The sequence below is a fragment of the Gavialis gangeticus genome, unplaced genomic scaffold (genome assembly GCF_001723915.1).
Source record: "Gavialis gangeticus isolate Ggan-Ray unplaced genomic scaffold, GavGan_comp1, whole genome shotgun sequence".
Classification (NCBI taxonomy): Eukaryota; Metazoa; Chordata; order Crocodylia; family Gavialidae; genus Gavialis; species Gavialis gangeticus.
This window is the reverse complement of record NW_017728993.1, coordinates 77,649,823-77,668,191: the sequence shown is the minus strand read 5'-3', so window position 1 is coordinate 77,668,191 and position 18,369 is coordinate 77,649,823. Positions and strand designations below refer to the sequence as shown.

The 18,369-nt window shown below is 43.1% G+C and overlaps 1 protein-coding gene across 1 annotated transcript in view; it reads right to left on the bottom strand.

Moving 5' to 3' along the window:
* Nucleotides 1–18,369, bottom strand: part of CRB1 (crumbs 1, cell polarity complex component) — a 173,018-nt gene that overhangs the window by 142,755 nt on the left and 11,894 nt on the right. The window contains exon 2 of the mRNA XM_019528364.1: nt 13,734–14,318. Within this exon, the coding sequence (XP_019383909.1) occupies nt 13,734–14,318 (585 nt within the window). The remainder of the gene's footprint in view (nt 1–13,733; nt 14,319–18,369) is intronic.

The window sequence follows — 18,369 nt, the reverse complement described above, 5'->3', positions numbered from 1 at the left end:
GGACCTTGTCTGCCAGTGCCATGTCCTTAGACCAACACCCCTAGCACCTGACTGGAAGGAGGCAGGGCCCTGGGCACATCTAAGCCCCAGGGCTGGGGCTGGCACGGAGCATTCTCTGGCAGCTAGGTGCTGGAGAAGAAGCTCCTGCACAAAGGGAAAGAAAGGCTCTAGTCTGTGACAGTTTGGCTGCCTGAGATGCTGCTGGTGCTACTGTGCTGTTTACTTAATAATTACCTGTTGTCATTTAAAGTGCTGGACCAGAATGAGGCTGTAGGGGAGGAGGAGACCTCATTGGGGCACACTACTGTGTCATGTAGAGGCCCCAGCGCCAGTGAGGGTGCATCTTAACACACACAGTCACACAGTGAGGGTGTGCCTTAACACACATGCTGGAGAAGAAGCTCCTCCAGGAGAGGAAAGAAAGGCTCTGTGACAGCTTGGCGGCCTGAGATGATGCTGGTGCTATTGTGCTGCTCACTAAGTTATTTTATTACTTGTTGTCATTTAAAGTGGTGGACAGAGCTTAGGCTGTAGGGGAGGAGGAGACCTCACTGAGGCACACTACCGTGTCATCTAGAGGCCCCAGTACCAGTGAGGGCACGCCTTAATACACACAGTATCACCCATGTCACAAGTTTTGCTTGTCAGCAGCCTGAGGTGTAGTTTCCCAGAAACCTCTACACCTATCCCCTTGAAAGCTGGCAGGCTCCATGGCCTCAGCAGGTCCTAACATGCCTACAGTTTTCACCCAGCTGTGCCTTAACACACAAATGGACATGAGTTTTTCTTGTCAGCAGCCTGAAGTGCAGTTTCCCAGAAATTGTTGTACCTGTATCCTTGAAACTTGGCAGGCTTCATGGCCTTAGAAAGGGCCGCCTTTTGAGTATAGACTTTTAAAAGTATATACTGCCAGTTTCATCTAAATCAAGCAAGAAATGACCAAGTTATAGGCAGTTTCATACTTCCCCATTATACCCTATGGGTGAAACATAGAAACAGTTTCAATGAAACAAAAAACAACAGTCGTTTCAAAGCTAAACTAAACCTGAAATGAAACACTGTCCTGTTGAAATGGAAGTCAAAATGGAATGGTGCTGTTTCACACAGCCCATATGTATATGTATGTGTATGTGTATATGTATATGTAGACACACACACAAATATATACACATACTTATATATGCACACACAATCTTTGAAAATCTGAGCCTGATTTCTTGTTATTTAATGGTACCCACAAAATGTCCATAGGAATAGTTTACTATATATCACAAGGAGAATCAGGAAAAGAAGCAGAAGCCAAGTTCCAACCTCTCTGACCTTGGGTTGTGTGTTTCTTTCTTAGAAAAATGTCTTATGTCTTGATTTTCTGCTACTGGCTTCTCCCTAATTTGTCAGACCTAGAGTTTTCCCCTTGTGTCTTGGAAGGTGGGGCAAGGGTGTGCATGTAAAATTACTTCTGATGATTCCCACACAGTGCATGCCAGGGTAGTAGTTACATCAGTTACATCAACATTTTGGAAAGGGGGCAGCATACAGCTTCTTTGACATTGGCGTTTTCCTCCCCTGCTTCCCTTTCAGGCAGTCTGGGAGGAACATGGCCTGCGCTTCTCAGCCACAGTGAGTCAGTGCTCTGCGCGTGGTGCAGCCTTCACTCCTCCCCACCACTTCACACCCACACAAGGGCTAGTCCTACCATGGCTTGAGTTTAAAAATGGAGAAGTCTCTGATAAAAACAACAATTTGATTTACTGCAACTTGTGTCCTTTTTTCTGTCATTCACCTCTTCAGTCCTGTTGTGTAGTAAGCATAAGATATAGAGAATAGACACCTGGATTGTGGCTATTGCTCACCCTCAATAAATTGTTGCGGCTCTGCATGTGGCTTGCCTGTGGTGAGTTCATCCTTCTTGGTTATGTTGTATGGGGCATAGTTCTGTGACCTTGTCTCACTATGGACATCAAGGAAGCCTCTCTTTCTTGCTCAAGTACTGCACTGGCTCTGCTGGTGCTAGTAGTGGGTGCTGTCAGGGTTCAAATTACACTTCGACTCTTGGGGGGAGGGGTCTGAAGCAGTAGGAGCCGCTGCTGCCTGATCTACTTAGAAAGGTGTAGGATGGGCTAGGGGCTTTTGTCTCTTACGGGGAGACTTATGGAGAGTCTCATCTTTTATGGGGTGGCTCAGCACCCCTTCCCCCTGAGCCTCCCTGTATGATGTTTGCAGCCTTTCTAATTCTAGTGCTCCCAGTCTTGGTAGGACCAGGACAAAAACGTTCATAGGGGATTTCCATAAAGCTCACAGTGCGATTGCAGCCTTAAAGTGCTCATGTGCTCTATTCTGCTTGCTATAAAATAGGTTGTTGAATGGTTTTGGTAAACTTTGGATTCTGACTAAATTTGACTCAAAAAGAAATCCTAAATTTAAAATTAGGTTAGTTTTGCAAAACAATAATAGATATTTTTTATCCAGGTCCATCTAAAAGTTGCATACAGTTCAGTATCTGATAGTAATAATAAACAGGTTTTTTAGCACATACCACACACACAGATCTCAGTTTGCATTGTGGGTCTGCTCCTCCACCATTAATGTCAATAAGAGCAGAACTCAAACCCATCAATGTTAACAAGATAAGTTGTATCCAAAGTCATGCAGCAAGTTTATTGCACAGTCTACTACAGAAGCCAGGTCTGTGCTTCTTCAACAAGACAGTGATTCATTTCTTCATATATATCCTGTGTAAACACAGCAGTGATACTGCTTACATAAAGCCACTTGCTAATATTTTCTTTATTTCCAGAAGGGCGGTATGTTTCACTTTAGCTACTTTAGCCTGCATGTATCTTGCTGGAAGCTGTAATGAGAATACTGCTGTGCTTTGACCTCAAGCTGCTTCTGTTTTTTGCCATTTGCTCAGAAAATACTAATGTCTTCATATATAAATCTGTGTCATTGGAGAGCTCCACAGATAGAAAAAGTCAAAAGCAGTATGAATGGAGTAGGATCAAATCAGCTTTAGCAAGTATACTGATTGTAATGAACAATCCTAACTCTGCACATCATGCCCTGTCCTCAGAGCTCATAAATATTTCTTATACTATGGAAAACTCCCTGTAGAAGAAGAGGCTGTTGCTATATACATGACTCTGAAAGGGACCAGTTTGTTATAGTGCTGCCAGGCACAGAAAATTAAAAAATGTAGGGTTAGGACATGGTAACATTTGCATCATATAGACAGGCCAGCTTAGAAAGTTCTTTTTGTGTATGCTAAGCTTCATTTCCTAATTAGTGGAATAAAAATATGCAGTTTAAAAGTATATTGCTCTACATTTATAGACAGTGCAATGTGACATATACTGGGCAATAGTGCATTTTAATTTAGTGCAGTTCTGCAAACCTTAAGGCTGCCAGAATTGAACACTGAGGGCCTTGTTACACATTGCACTTTGAACTGCTCACATGTTGTTCAGTGTTAGTGCTAGCTCAGGATTGGAGCAGCCACCCCCTAGGGCTAAAAACCTTCTCTGACTGTCCCCCACTTTCACAGCTGTGACTTACCATTAGGGCTAAGTATAGACAGTCAAAAAGCCTGAAGCTGAGTTCATTCAGTCTTTGCAGGTTAATCTAAGATGCAAAGATTAAACTTATAAGCAAATGAACAGACATTCACTTTTGATTCAGGAAATGCAGCCACATCCCTGCAGTGGTTCAAGCCAGAAGCCAGGGGGTGCTAGAACATGGCTCTCTGGCATGTAGCCAGCATGGGCTGAGTGTTCACTTCCTCTTCCTGCTGCCCCTAAAGTCTCTGGGATTTGTAGTCCAAACTCACAGCAGCAGGACTCTATAGAGTTGCTCATCACTTGCTCTTCCTGCTTCCAGGTGCCTCTGGGACTTGTAATCCACAGTTGCAGCTAGCACAAAGTAAGCAGGGCAGAGCAACTCTGTACTCAGGGGAAGAGAAGTTTAACCCCCCACCCTGGCTCCAGACCCCAGCAAGGGTTTGCCTGGCAGGGTAGAGGTGGGGAGTGAGCCAGCCAGTGATCCAGCTCTCACTGCTTCAGCTGGGGGGGGTGGGGACAAGCCCTGCTCTCTGGAGCAGACAACCCAGCTTAGCCCAGGGCTGCAAAATGCTGGGATGCTGGAGGACTCTGAATTAACTTGAACCAGGAAGGGGACCGAAGTTTCATAAATCCAGTGAGACCCAAATCAGTTAAGTCTGATACTACATTCAACTAGGCTTATCTTCAACCAGTTTCAGCCATTTTGAAACTGGTTTATGTGCACTGAACTTCTATTCTGTTACAGGTTTAAACCAGTTTCTGATCACTTAAACTAGTTTATGTTTAATTTCTGTCCCTAGTCTAGAGGGTTGGTGAGCAGGGGCCAGACCAGAAGCAACAGTTGTGAGTTGCACTTATAGGGCTGGTGCACCTATACGGCTGCTACCTAGGGTGACCACCTGTCTCTAATTGGGCAGGACAGTCCCAGAATGGGATCATCAAGTCCTGGTCCCAGGCTGCATGACTCTGGGACAGCATTTGTCCCAGATTCACAGCATCGTGCAGGGATTGGGGAATGGTGGTCTTTCCCTTGCAGGCTGGCAGCATTCTGGGAGTGAGACGAAGAGAGTGCCATGTGCATGTGTGCACACCTGCACATGGCTGGCAACACAGCTAGGCCACATGGAGAACAGCTCCCTACAGGTAAGTTTATGGGAAGGAGGGGAAATAGGGGGGCATGTTCAGGGGCAAATTGAGGCCCTCATGGTGAGGGAGGGAGTGTGTCAGGGGCTGGGGGAGCTGCCCAGCTGAAGCAGTTGATGGAGCCAGGATGGGGAGTGCGATGGAGCCATGGGTGGGTTATCTTGGTGCCGCGGGAGGCCATGACTCCTTGCTGCTGCGCTCACCCCCTAGGGGGGGCATGGGCAGCATGTGCCCCACCAAATTTGTTTGAAGGGTGGGGACAGATGTGGGCTTCCTGCTGTGGGCTCAGGGTTACATGCCCTTCTGCCTTTACTCTGGGAGCCCCATGCTGGTTGAGCATCCCCTGCCTACCCAGCAATAGTGGGAGTTGTAGCAGTGTGGAATTGGGCATGTATCCTGACTTTTCATTTTGAAAAGATGGGCACTTTACTTCCACCCCTGCTCTAAGTGGAGGTCTATGAGAAATGAATTGGGGGAGGGAGTGGGAACATGAAGTTGGGAGGCAGAGAATTAACAGGATGGGGGTGGGTAACAAAACGAGCAATGGAAAGGAAATGGGGGTGGAGGAAAGGTGATGAAATGAAGTCAGCCAACCACTGAAGGATAAAATAAAAGGAAGTAAAAAAAAATAAAAAGAAACAGAGGAAATAAAGGAAGTCTCATGTTTAAATAAATTGGGATTGGGGTGTGGGGGCTGCTGATTGTGCTTCCCAGGGTAGCTGGGAGGTAGGAGCAGTGAGGGAAGTTGCTTTGGAGGGAGGTACTGCCTTTGCCTTGGAAAGGAAACCCCAACTTGTGGGGACCTGATCCAGCCTCCAATCTTGTTCCTAACCACCTAGACCCCACTCCAACACCTGTCCATGCCTTGTGACCAGGTTAGCTGTCATGTGCTCTGCAGGCTGTTTGCATGGGGGTGCACCCCTGGGGGTGGAAAGGTCATACTCCCAGAGGTGGGTGGGGGAGTTGGCTTGGGGCAAGAACCATCCCCTGGGCAATAGAGTTCAGGGCATGGAAAGTTTGTCCACACAGAACAGGAGGATCAGGGAAGGGACATGGCATCCTGGGATGCTGGAGGACTGAAACTTGAGAGGGTCATCTGTAGGGAGTGGCCACACATTAATGGAATGTGAGCTAGGTAATACGGATCAGGTAAACCTGCCCTGGAGTGGCATAACTTTCATAGTTTCATAGTTTCTAGGGTTGGAAGGGACCTGAGCAGATCATCAAGTCCGACCCCCTGCCATGGCAGGAAAGAGTACTGGGGTCCCACGACCCCAGAAAGGTGATTATCTAGCCTCCTCTTAAAGACCCCCAGGGTAGCAGCCAGCAAGACTTCTCTTGGAAGTTGGTTCCAGATCCTAGCCGCCCTGACCGTGAAGTAGCGCCTCCTGATATCTAGCCTAAATCTACCCTCTGCCAGCTTGTGACCGTTATTCCTGGTCAGTCCTGGTAGTGCTCGGGGGAGCAGGGAATTCCCCAATGCCTGCTGGTCCCTTCTGACTAGTTTGTAACAGGCCACTAGATCTCCCCTCAGCCTTCTCTTGGGGAGGCTGAACAGGTTCAGGTCCCTTAGCCTCTCCTCGTAGGGTCTGCCCTGCTGCCCCCTGATCATGCGAGTGGCCCTCCTCTGGACCCTCTCCATGTTGTCCGCATCCTTCTTGAAGTGCGGTGCCCAGAACTGGATGCAGTACTCTAGCTGTGGCCTGACCAGTGCTGCATAGTGGGGGAGGATCACCTCTCTGGACCTGCTTGAGATGCATCTGTGGATGCATGACAAGGTACAGTTGGCCTTCCTGACCGCATCCCCACACTGCCGGCCCATGTTCATCTTGGCATCAATGATGACTTCAAGATCCTTTTCTGCCTCTGTACTGATGAGAAGGGAGTTCCCCAACCTGTAGGTATGGTGCTGGTTGTTCCTCCCCAGGTGCATCACCTTGCTCTTGTCCGTGTTGAATCCCATCCTATTCTCATCCACCCACCCCTGTAACCTGTCTAGGTCCGATTGCAGCCTATTCCTCCCTTCTAGCGTGCCCACATTCCCCCACATCTTAGTGTCATCAGCAAATTTGAACAGGGTGCTTTTTACATCCTTGTCCAAGTCACTGATGAAGATGTTGAACAGTGCGGGCCCGAGGACCGAGCCTTGGGGAACCCCACTGCCCACATCCCTTCGAGTTGAAAATGACCCGTCCACCACCACTCTCTGGGTGCGGCCCTCCAGCCAGTTAGTGACCCATTTGACTGTGTAGGTGTTGACGCCACAGTCCCCTAGTTTTTTTTAATGAGAACGGGGTGAGAGACAGTATTGAAGGCCTTCCTAAAGTCCAGAAAGACTACATCCACTGCTACCCCTGCTAAGGATTTTGTGACCTGGTCATAGAAGGGTACCAGGTTGGTCTGACAGGACCTGCCTCTAATGAACCCATGTTGGTTGCCCCTCAGCATAATTTCCCCTGCTGGCCCCTCGTGGACATGCACCAGAATAATTTTCTCAAAAAGCTTGCCCAGGATTGAGGTAAGACTAACTGGCCTATAGTTTCCCGGGTCCTCCTTCCTCCCCTTTTTGAACATGGGAACCACACTGGCCCTCTTCCAGTCCTCTGGCACCACACCAGAGCACCATGAGTGCTCATAAAGCCGTGCCGGGGTCCCGCAATGACCTCAGCCAATTCCCTCAGTACTCCTGGGTGGAGATCGTCCAGACCAGCTGATCTGAATACATCCAGTCCTTTCAGAAGTTCCCTAACTAGTTCCTCACTAACCCTTGGCCTAGGTGCGCCTCCCCTGGGGTGTAAGGGGTGCCCAGAGGGGGGGTGGCTGTTCCGGTCCCTACTCAGGAAAATGGAAGCAAAGAAATCGTTAAATATGTTGGCTTTGTCATCTGGTGTGACAACAAAATTTCCTAGAGCGTCCTGCAGGGGCCCCATACTACCTGGAACCTTCTTTTTGCCCCCTTATGTATTTAAAAAAGGACTTCTTATTGTCCTTGATCCAGGAAGCTAGTCCCAGTTCCATATCCGCCTTGGCCTTCCTGACTGCCCCCCTACATCCCTGAGCAACCGCAGTATAATCTTCTCTGGTGTTGGGGAGTGTACTTAAAATTAGTTTCAGGTGCTAATGTGTGGACAATCCAGGAGTTAAGAGCTCCGGGAGCCACCTAAAATTAATGGGTAACAAGGCCCTTACCAGGTAACTGACTGAATTTAAACAATAATAAGTATGGCAAAATCCTATTCTGCTGATGAATAGCTGAAAAGATCTTAATACATCAAAATAAAACTTGAAAATGATCTAACTTTATACTATTTTAAGTGCTAATTGTTGTTTTTAATTTTCTTTACAAACTTACTAATGCATAAAATATGATTTTTAACTTTTTATCCTGCCTTATAAGCAGCTCTTTAAAACTATGTGAAAAATATGGTAGCTAATATCTTAAAATATATCTAACATAACAGAACACGACATTTGGGTGAAGTTACAAATCCTGTGTTGCTGGATGAGGTTTCACTGATATATAACCAGCCATTGCTTTCAGCAGTAGTTCTATTTGAAGAGTGCAGTGTTATGCATTAAAACTGGGATGATCCCCTACGGTTTGGTGGTAACATACATTGCATCCACATCTAGCAAGCAATCCCTCTGTGGTCACTGCTCTATGAATGTATTGTAATTGCAAAAAATGTGTTTGCAGAACTCTTGTCTAGTGACTGTAAATTTGCCAGAGCTTGTTAACAACTCACTATGAACACTGAAAAACATGTGACAAAAATAAGTTCTGTGCAACAGTGTCTCAGAGTCTCAACTCAAACAGACATAAAATTACAGATCAGAGAACAGCCTGATGGTTAACATAAAACCATAGGATTTGCTGTTTTGACTGTATCACATCCAGTAACCTGCCTTTGGCACCAGTGTCTTAGAAAAATAGCCCCATGCTCTCTGCTGTCTCTAGCCACCATGGTGAAGGTATGCCTTTCTGTCTTCTGTTGAACTGGCTGACATTCAAAAGCATTTCATTTTTCAGAAGCACATGAAAAAGAAAGGTTTCTAAAGGTTTAAAATGCTGCCATAAGTAAAAAGACTGTAAAAGAGGCAATTGAAATACAGTAATAATAAGCTGGAGTTTGTCGTAAAAAGACAATGGAAATATAGCAACATACAGATCTATATCCATACAGGCATGGACATTTAGACCCGGATCCAGCAAAGACCATGAGTAGTTTGGATTAAAATCACGGTGAGAGTTCACATCCTTCAACTGAATCATGTGTTTTTAATATTTTGAACGATTAGGGCCACTATGTCTATATTTATATAGGTTTATATATGTTTATATAAGTTAAAAAAATGAAATCAAGTGTTCATCTTTAGACATAGTCTCAATCAGCCAAAAGGAAAAACAGGAAGGACAGCAAATACTTAGCTGGGCTTTCCTGAGGTATCATAGCCAAGATTTTCAAATTGTCTTACATATAGGTACTAAAGTCCCTATTTAAGCTCCTAAGTACGTGACTTGATTTTCAGAGAGACGGGATGGTCACACATCTCATTTCGGTTCCTGTAAGAGTTGTGGGTGCACAGAATACCTGGAAAGCTGGCCAGCTGATCAAATGACCGACCATAAATGCCCATTTTGAAAACTTTGGCTGGTGTATCACATTTTGCCTGAAAAAGGAATTTCAAAATATCATATCCTGGCTTGTATGTATGAGTACAACTCCTGTCATCTGTCTGAAATGTCACATATCTACCCAGTGGTTCTCAACCGTTTTAGACTCAAAATGTCCCTTGATAGACTCAATGCACCCTCAGTAGATTCAAGATACCATTCAGAAAATGTCAGCTCACTCAATTTTTTTTATTAAAACAAATAATAGAGCAATATTAATCAGTAGAAAAGAACTCAGAAAGACCACAATAGTTCAGAAAATTTTAACCCAATGGATTCCTATTTGAAATTTCTGATTTTATCTTGTGAATCATGTTTTCACTAGTTGAGAATCATTAATCTAACCTGTAGCAACTGACTTGATAAGGAGGATCCTACCTCCCCACTCTGGAAAATTAATACAGAAACCCTTAGCTCAAGTGGAGGAGTTATTTGTTTTAGGGACACTAGCTAATTATAAGTAAGTGCTGCTTATGTATCTGTATTAATAACAATCAATAGTACTGATCCATATTTGCAGCCAAAGATCATTACAAGTAGAGAATGTCTCATGCATCAAAATGTTGCAGCAGCTTTAAACAACATGGCGGGGTAGGGGTATGGGATGTTACAAACCTACACTAAATATCCACATAACATGTCCACTACTTCTTGGAAAACTACCTCAATACAGAAAGACAGGATCAAGAAGCTGAAGATGTAGTTTAGGGAAGCTACAATATCCTTGTATTGTGCTTAATGTATCCTAGCTGTAATTCAATGGTAGTAAATGGAATTGCACCTAGGATGAATTTGTCTTCTTATATCCATTATTTGTCACTGAAACCCATCAGAACAGCTCTCTCTGTTTAAAAGGCAGGTATTGCCTCTGAATGGGATTTGTTTTTGGAATTGTGGGTACCCCTTTGATAATTTACACTTAAGTGTTAACCAGCTGGTAATGGGAAATTGGCTTCAGTTGTGTCCAGCAAGATAATAAATGTGAGGCGGTATCAGCAAGCACCAGGTTCTCTATTCTGTTTGGTTAAGTGAAATGAAAGTACAATTAATACAATGGATAAATACTGCATTTGGCCTGCATGGCTAGTGAAGCTTTCACAAACCAAACGAGCTTCATTATTTAACAGCTGCATGACACGTCCTATAAATAATTTCATATATTCGGTGCATTATCACAGTAATCTATGGATTTCATGCTAAATTTTCCATTCTTCAGTTCTTCATGCAGTCTAACTTCTCCACTTGTTTAAGAATTATGTTAGATATTTCTCAGCTATTTTAGGCATTGCATGCAGCATACCAATCATGCAAAATAGCAGTGATAGCCCATGAAACAAGTAGCAACTGAAGTCAGTAACTCAAGCATTTGGTTAACATTACTGCTGTAGATTTACTGTTCATTCTCTACCTACATATCAAAAGTTATAACCTTTTTAACATCCTAGGGAAATGAGATGAAGCTGAATGACTTCCCACAGTGATTCATGGTGTCAGGCCAGGATAATAACGGTTGGCAAGATCCCCTGACAGGGTAAATGAGGATTTTTATTACCAGTGGGGACACCTCAGGGCTTTCATCCAATAATCCCTCTGGCTTGTGCATTTAACACAACTCACAGCAAGGTGCAGAAAACAACAAAAACAGCTCCTGATAAATCATTTGGTTAAGCAGCCTTTAAAAGCTGAGATTTTACTGCTGAAGGAACAGTCAGCTACTCCTTTATAGAATTATTATTATTAGCCTCGTTACTGCTGGAAGCCATGCCAAAGCTGTATGTCAAAACACTGCAGTCTCTTCTTTATAGTTTAGACCTCTTTTTCTTCCTTGGCTTGCCCCTATTTCCTCCATTCCTTAGCACTCAGGGTGACATTACATGAATTTGGCAAGGCTAGAGAGAGTCTGTCTGGAAAACAGGCTTTTGTGATAAAAGAGGGTGACTCCAGTCCTCCAGGAGTCTGCATTGCTCTAATTCTTCATTTCTCTCTCTCTTCCCTCCTACCCCCCAACACACACTTTTTTATTTTCTTTATTATTTTATCAAGTTTTCTCCTAAGGAGTCTCTCTTTCTTTCAAGCAGAGCTCCTGTGTGATGCATCTTGCCCTAGACCTAGCTAACAGTGCAGGTTAAACAAATACAGCTTCCTGAGTACAACAGGAGGTCTGGGTCTAGTCTGATCATTTTGAGTAGCCATGCTGATTGTTAATAGGTTTTTCCTTCTTTTTCCTCTTTGGCTTTCCTTCAGTTCTGTAGCTTTCTCATCACTTGGCCTGGGCTGAGACACCCACTGGTAGCAGCAGGGTGGCAGGAAGGCAACAAGCTTCCTTCAAATAACAGTCTGTGTGCACATGAGGGATATTAACTGTGGGCTGGCTTCCAAATGATTTCTATGTCAGACAGTGGAAATCTGCTTTTGCCTTCTGACTTGCCATCCCTTGTGGGACTTTTGGATGGCTAGTTAAACCACATCTTGCATTTCTTATTCACTTGAATCACTAAAAGCAACTTTTTTGAAGTTTTTCCAGTGTCTAGTGCCTTTTTTTCTTACTTCACTGAAGATAAGTGACTAAATCTCCTTTCCTATTGCTACCCCTCCCTATCCCACTCAAGAACAGAGGATTGCAATGTGTGTGCAAGTACTGATGGAATTAAATATGGTTGCCACCTAAAACAATGACCTGGAACCATACATACACTTTCTACAGAGCAAATTATCTAGTAAGCAAGAAAAATGGCTTGGTTATTTATTAACACATGCACTTTAAATGTATCTGTGTGTAGTATGGTTATCAGGAAAATGTGATATTTTTGCCTCTTGTCTAATTAAGTGCACTGTTCAAGATGCCAAATGAAATCCAATTGTGATAATGAATGAGTTCATTGATTATAGTTTTTTCAATGAAATTAACCATAAAAGCATTTTAAGCACCTGGGCTAAACTGCCAGAACAAAAATATCTTTGTATCTATTGAATGTTCAAACGACATGCATTTTGCAGACATAATGGATGCATTTTTTGTTTGTTTTTCCAGATATGTTTGGAAAAATAAAAGTTTAGTCTATAAATACCAATTTTTTGTTGGTAAAGATCAATTTCCCTAGTCTATGGCAAAGGACTCCACCTAACCTGATACACATTGGTCTTCTTTAGAAATCTGTCCAAGCTGTCCATCAACTTTCTAGATTATTATACCACAGTCACTGCCCTAACACATCTGACCAAAGAGCCTCTCCAATACATCGTACATCAAGCTGCTTGAAAAATGAGGAAGTGGGCAAATGACGTGAACACAAGTGTCCTGCCTGGTTGTGTGAAATGCTAACAATTATTCTGCACAAAGGCCTGTTCATTGAGAAGAACTCTCAAAATGTAAAATGTCAGAATCTTTTAAAGAGCCAACCTGAATACTAACTAGAGGAAGGTGCATTTTATTGTTCCAAATTTTGACACTAGAGGAAATCTTCTGAGTTTTGGGTTTCATTCATGGAAGGAAGTTTAATTGGGGAGTCAGTCACATAATAAAATGGAGGTGTTTGGTTAAGAGGTGATAGAAGAAAATGAGTGGAAGGGGTTATAGACACAATATGTCACACCAATAGGTTGCATACATTAGCAGAATTCAACAGAAAGAAGCTAGTCATTAATAATAATAATACATGAGGCAATGTCATTTGTAGTACTGTATGTTAGAAAGGTCTATAGAGAGGCAAAGTTAGCCTGGAGGTCAGGCAAATGGAGGAGGAGAAAGAGGACTGTCAGGTGTGTGTGTCTGGTTGTGGGGGTGGGGGAGCAAATGAGTATAGGGAGACAGAGAGATGGAGTAAGGCATTTTAAAACAACTGAGTAAGCAATTCTTAGCACGGGAAAAAATTACAATAAAGGGCTGTGGAAGAAGCAGAAAATGATCTTGAGGGGCAAGTGCCAAGGCCAAAGAGTGCTGCTTGCTGTAATTAGCAGATCCACCCAGTCGAGAGGTATCTAAATCTGAACTTTTTAAATACTCTGTGTAAGAAGATATAGCAGGTAGATTTTATCTGAATACCAAAACATACCACATAGCACCCCAAGTGTGTTCAATTTAAGAAAATTGTCTTAAGGGGAAAGTTATTCAAAGTCTATAAAGAGGCTTATTTAACCTTTGTCAAAACAATTTCTAGATTTTACAAAGTACAAAACTTTCCTGATCCTCCCATGTCTAGCATCCCTGGCTTACAGTAAAGTGATAACCCAGAAAAAGCAACACTCAGTAGACAGCTTGACCTAATTTTGTAATGTCAACGAGTAAATAAATAGTGAGAAATATGTGCTGGCACATAAAACACAATAGCTGTACAGCCCAAAATGAGAGAGATGCTTACCCATGTACTCAGGTGTGCAGATGCAGTCATACGTGCCTATCTGGTTCAGGCATGTAGCTCCATTCAGGCAAGGATCTGAAGCACATTCATTCACTTCTAGGTCACAATGCTTGCCTTGGTAGCCTGGGACACAGTAGCAGGAGTATCCATTGATTCCATCCCTGCACACTGCTCCATTGTGACAAGGATCCGAAATGCACTCATCAAAATCAGTTTCACAGAATGTACCTGTGTACCCTGCACTGCAAAGACAGGTAAGACCATCCATCCCATTCTGGCAAGTGCCTCCATGTTGACAAAAGTTTGTGTCACACATACTGATGGCCATTTCACAGGTAGCTCCACTGTAGCCAGCAGGGCATTCACAAGTAAAGCTGAGGTTTCCTGAAGTGCTTAAACAGGTAGCATTTTGAAGACAAGGGCTTGAGAAGCAAGGATCATAGGTTTTATTGCAGTTTTCCCCCAAAATGTCAACTGAGATGTCTGAACAACGGCAACTATCACCCTTAGCAGCAGCATCACATGTAGAGTTCTTTTGGCAAGAGTTTGACAGGCACCTGGAACCATTTCTTACACAAAGTGACTCTAGAAAAGAAACACAGATTACTGACCAGTAACTTCCAAAGCTACTACAGTAAACAAGATAAAACAGAATTACAGATGTTCCTGTAATCATGTTTCAAAATTTGCCACTCCTTCACAGGGGAAGAAAATACAGTTGGCACCTTAGTGATGAATAATTCAGTACAATTTTTTAAAAACTTTACCATAGAATGAACAGAGCATAATTTCCTATTTATCTTCCCTTCATGGAATCATTTTCAGAGATCCCTTCATTCACCTTTGAATGCAGCCACTGTGGGTGGGCACGAGGACATGATATCTCTTTGAGTACAGTGAGTATTCAAGTACAGTGATACTTTGTGAATCAGTTTGCACACCTAACAGTTCTACCATTTGTGTAGCACCCCAGTTGAGAATTGCTGGTCTATACTATGATTATAGTGTGAGTGAGCAAAATGTATCGTGCTTTAAGTTAGCTATATGGAAGACCCATAACAACGAAGCCTCAGGGTACAGGGTTCAGCTGCCAAATTCAGGGTCTCACTCAGGCGAATCTAGGGAAGTCTACACATGCTCAGTTACATGTCCCAAGTGCCATAGGATCCTGACCGGTCAGTGAAAACAGAACATAGGTTCTGCATCTTATCCAAAAGTCAGGACCACTACTACCATGTTGTCCCTATCATGACCTGACATTGCTTTAGTGCCAATTCCACAGAAATAGTACCACTATTAGCACCACCTCCTGCAGCACTTCGGAATTCTTTCTTCCAAGTCTGATTCCACCCTGACATACACACAGGCACACAGATGTAGCGCGCGCGCGCGCGTGTGTGTGTGTATGACATATGCAAGGATACATTGTACAGTGCTGCCCTAAGGTAAACATTTAAGTGGGTGTTAATGTCCATCTATAGTCAAGGACTATGATGGGGATGAGCTGCTACAGTGTTATGTCTTGTTCTTTTATATGGCTGAATTGGAGCAACAATTATGGGCCTTTGTACGTGCAACAAAATTGGCCTGTAAAGTGGCTTAATTGCCCTTTTGCACCACTTTAATGGTGTTGCTATTTACATGCTCAGTTGCATATTCCGTTTTAATGGCGCTGCTATTTATATGCTCAGTGGCATATTCTGCTTTAAATGATTTTGTTATGTAGCAAGGTAAAACCCATCTGAGGTATTTTAGTTTGTTACATACCAAAGTTCAATGGTGCACAGGGTGTTGGAACTCAACGTGCTTGGTGAAGCTCAGGTGTGGTGGGCTGTGCACCATCCCCACTGTCTTTTCCCGCTGCCAGCATACCCAGGAGTTGCCCAGGGGGTGCCTCAGCTGCAGAGGGAAGCACTGAGCCCTGCACAACTCAGGCAGGAAGGCAGACTCCAGGAGAAAAAAAAAAGATCAAGCTCCTTGCCACTTCTTTTTTTTGGGGGGTTTTTTAAGTCTAGCCTGTCTGCATGAGCTGCCACTGGGTCATGCAGCTCCTGAGCTGTGGGGGACCCTGGTGATTCTCTCCATAGTGGTAGTGCCCTCTGGCACTGCCCATGCTGGGTACCACCTGGGGGGGTGCTGCCACTATGGAGGGAAGTCCTGGGGTCCCCCACAGCTCAGGGATTGCTTGGCCCACTGACAGCTCCCCCCCCACCATAGGAGAGGTAAGTAGGCTCTAAGGATCAGGCCCCCTAACCCTTGTGTACATACCAACGGGGTGTAGTTTGGTTTAGTTCTCCCTAAATTGAAATGGTGGGAACAGTGACTTTTTTAAAAAACACCATTTCAATTTAGGGAGAACTAAACCAAACTAAACCCCCGTTTCATGTACATACACCCTATAAGTCCAGTTTAAAGTTAGTTAACTAGTCTAATGCTCTTGAGGAAAGGGAATGTATCTCCATAGTTTGGTCACGTTGCCATAGTCACATTCTGCAGAACTCCTAATACACCATTTGCGCACCAAGTGACTATAGTGGCTGTGCCACAGTGTTAGGTAATCTTAACATAGGCTTCAGACAATAACAAATTAAATGATACAGTTAGTGATGGCCAACAAGAAAGAAGGAGCACAGAAAAGGTGACATCATATGACAGTATTAACTTAAATCCTCGTATATATTATTTAACATCTTAATGGTAGTATTGAAAAAATCAGATTTAAAATACTATGATTACCATAATATTCAATACACCTTCGTTTTCACAACCAACTTTCACTGTACTGTGAATAAATACTTTAATATCCAGTGAACATTTGAGTGGTACTGTATTTTTTCAGTTATGACAATAACATCCCTGGAAATGTACAGTATTCTGGAATCAAAATAAAAGCAGTAAAACTGTAAGCACATTTTTTTTCATACTGGAGGGAAAAAATATCCATTTATACAACAGAAAAAAATAAATGCTGTCATATCTTAGCTGAGAAACTATTAAATAAATCTGAATGGCCCCTTCAGAAAAAGGCTAGTAATTCAAAAGAGAAAAGATACATGTGTTTTGGACGATGCAAATTGTATTAAATAATCTGTGTTCAAGTCCTGGTCTGATATATTATTTTGGTCTTTTTTCCCTTTCATTTTCTGCTCTGTCCTGGAGCCTTCTTTAGAATTATGCTTTATTTCTTGTATTGTAGTTATTTGAAGATGAATAGTAAAATATTATGTATAAAAATGTACTGCATATAATGTGTGTGTGTGTGTGTGTGGTGACTTTTTAAGGAAAATTCAGGCACAGCTACAACTAATCTCTAGTTTCTGCCTGGAACATAGGACTCGGAGGTCCAGCAAGCAGGTAACTTGCAGATAGGCATGCTAGGAGATGCATAGAAGGCAGGCTGGCCTCAGTTGGGGGGCAGAGGGGTGGATGATAGGAGGGTATTAACAAAGTAATTAGTGTGCTGAGAGGCTCATCATCATCAATAACTGGGATGAAAAAATAGATCAACAGTGATTCCCTGCTGAAAAAAAGTCCTACAGTAGGGCAATCCAGGCTAGAAAAATTCATCAAGAGCTAGGATATTTTCCTGTAGAAAAGAAGCCAAGAACATAGCTTAGAGGAACTTGACTAAAGAGGTGTAAGAAAAGCTTAAGGGAAAGTCTGGTCAAGGGGAATATGATTTAGGCAGAGGGTTTAATCAGCTGTTTTACAGGCTAGGGTCCCTGCCATAGGTCTTAGACACAGGGAGTCAGAATATCCTAACATTTCAACTGTGCTATCTGAAGTGTGTATGCTGATACCCTGATAAATGGCTTATCAGTCCATATTGCCATCTGGTGCTGTGGGAAGATAGACTTCGCAAAATCTTTGAATTCAGGGATAAATAACATTTTATCTTGTAAAAAACAAAGGAGTATCTGATAAATGGGACAGGAATTAGCCTCTGATATAAAGGAGAAGGGAATTTCTACATTAAGGTCACTAGCAAGGATTAATCAGCCAGGGAGAACAGAAGACTTTTGAGGCTAGTTATTAAGAACAAAAGCAGTGATACTGGATAATACATTGGGGGGGTGGGGAGTTTCTTTCTTTCTTTAGACTTTCTGTTTCTGTCTTGGAAGGAGAGAACTTTCGCCTTCTCAGAAGTGAAAAAAAACCTAAGATAGCCTTACTCACTCAGAAAAGACTGCCTACAGTACTGTAGATATGGTGGTGTATCTGGCCATTGGAGAGGTAAGTTGTGTCCCATCATGTGGTATCCTATTCATAAGATGTGCATAGCCATAGCATAATATGCCTCTTGGGGAAATTTGGGGAATCTGTCAGGACTATCAGTAGATAAAACTGTTGACCTGAAGACCAATTTATTGCCTGCTAAAACAAGTGGTCAGCACTGGGATTATACTGCTCTGCTATATTAATAGTGACTATGGTTTGACCCCAACCAACACAGACCTTAAAAGCTGCCTGCAAATGGAAAAAAGTGTTTCTTGTCTTTTATTTCTTTATGACGCATAAAGAAGGTCTGAAAGGTTTTTGGTTTTGTTTTTTAACTAATTTCTGTGTGTATATATTTATGTATCTTTAAGAGGTGGGGGAAAGTGTGAGGGAGTGGGTATTTCAGGAAAACTAAATT